The sequence below is a fragment of the Nothoprocta perdicaria genome, unplaced genomic scaffold, assembly GCF_003342845.1.
Source record: "Nothoprocta perdicaria isolate Ctin4 unplaced genomic scaffold, notPer1 scaffold_1, whole genome shotgun sequence".
NCBI classification, from domain to species: domain Eukaryota; kingdom Metazoa; phylum Chordata; class Aves; order Tinamiformes; family Tinamidae; genus Nothoprocta; species Nothoprocta perdicaria.
Window position 1 is genome coordinate 7,423,802 of NW_020454093.1, and position 842 is coordinate 7,424,643.

General features: G+C 77.3%; 1 protein-coding gene across 3 annotated transcripts in view; it reads right to left on the reverse strand.

Annotated features, from left to right (window-relative positions):
- Positions 1 to 114, reverse strand: part of KIF2A (kinesin family member 2A) — a 50,067-nt gene extending 49,953 nt beyond the window's left edge. For all 3 annotated transcript variants that reach the window (XM_026037094.1, XM_026037079.1, XM_026037071.1), the window contains exon 1: positions 21 to 114. In XM_026037094.1, the coding sequence (XP_025892879.1) occupies positions 21 to 84 (64 nt within the window). In that variant the 5' untranslated portion in view covers positions 85 to 114. The remainder of the gene's footprint in view (positions 1 to 20) is intronic.
- Between the last annotated feature and the right edge of the window lie 728 nt (positions 115 to 842).

An 842-nucleotide genomic window follows, 5' to 3' on the forward strand; every position in this document is an offset into this window, starting at 1 on the left:
CCCGCCGCCCCCGCACTGACCATCGCTGCGCTTGATCTCCACGTAGATGCCTATCTGGATCTTGCCGAAGTTGGCCGCTGCCATCGCTTCATGGGGCGGCCGGGGAGAGCCGAGGCGCGGCCGGCCGGGCGCGCAGGGGGCGGGGAGGGAGGGAGGGAAGGAGGGAGGCAGGGAGGGCGCGCGCGGTGGCGGCACCGAGCGCGGCGGCTCTGCGAGGAAGGAGGGAGAGAGGAAAGGAGGGAGGGAGGGAGGGACAGCGGGGAGGAGGCGGCGGGAGAGAGAGAAAAGGCGCCGGCCGGATACAAGAGGCGCTGGGCGCTGCTGCGCCTGCGCGCCCGGCTCGGCGTCACGGCGGCACCGGCGCACGGGGAGGCGCAGGAGGCGGGGGCGTCGCGGCCGTGTCCGCGCCCGCTGCGTCCGTGCGCTGCGTGGCGCGGGCGCTGGGCCGCGCAGCCCCGCGCTGCCCCGCGCTGCCCCGCGCTGCCCCGCCACAGGGCTCCTGCTCCCCGCGCCCGCGGCTCCCCGCCCGCGCCGGCCTCGCTCCGCTCCGGCGCCGCCCGCTGCCGCCACCCCGAGGCGGCGAGGCCCGCGGCGGCCGCTCCGCGTCCTCCCTCCATCCCTCCCTCCCTCCATCCGCTGTGTGGATGGCGACCGAGCCGCCCTGAGCGCGGATGTGAGAGCCCCGTGCCGCCTCCAAGGCTGCCCCGTGCCGCGCAGCGCAGAGCCGCGTGCGAGCTCCGCGCTGCTCCCCGCGGCCCACAGCGCTTCCACCGACAGCAGCTCCGGAGGGGCCCCTCGTGCCTCCGCACCCCTGTGTTCAAAACAAGGGTGTCCCCTGCCTT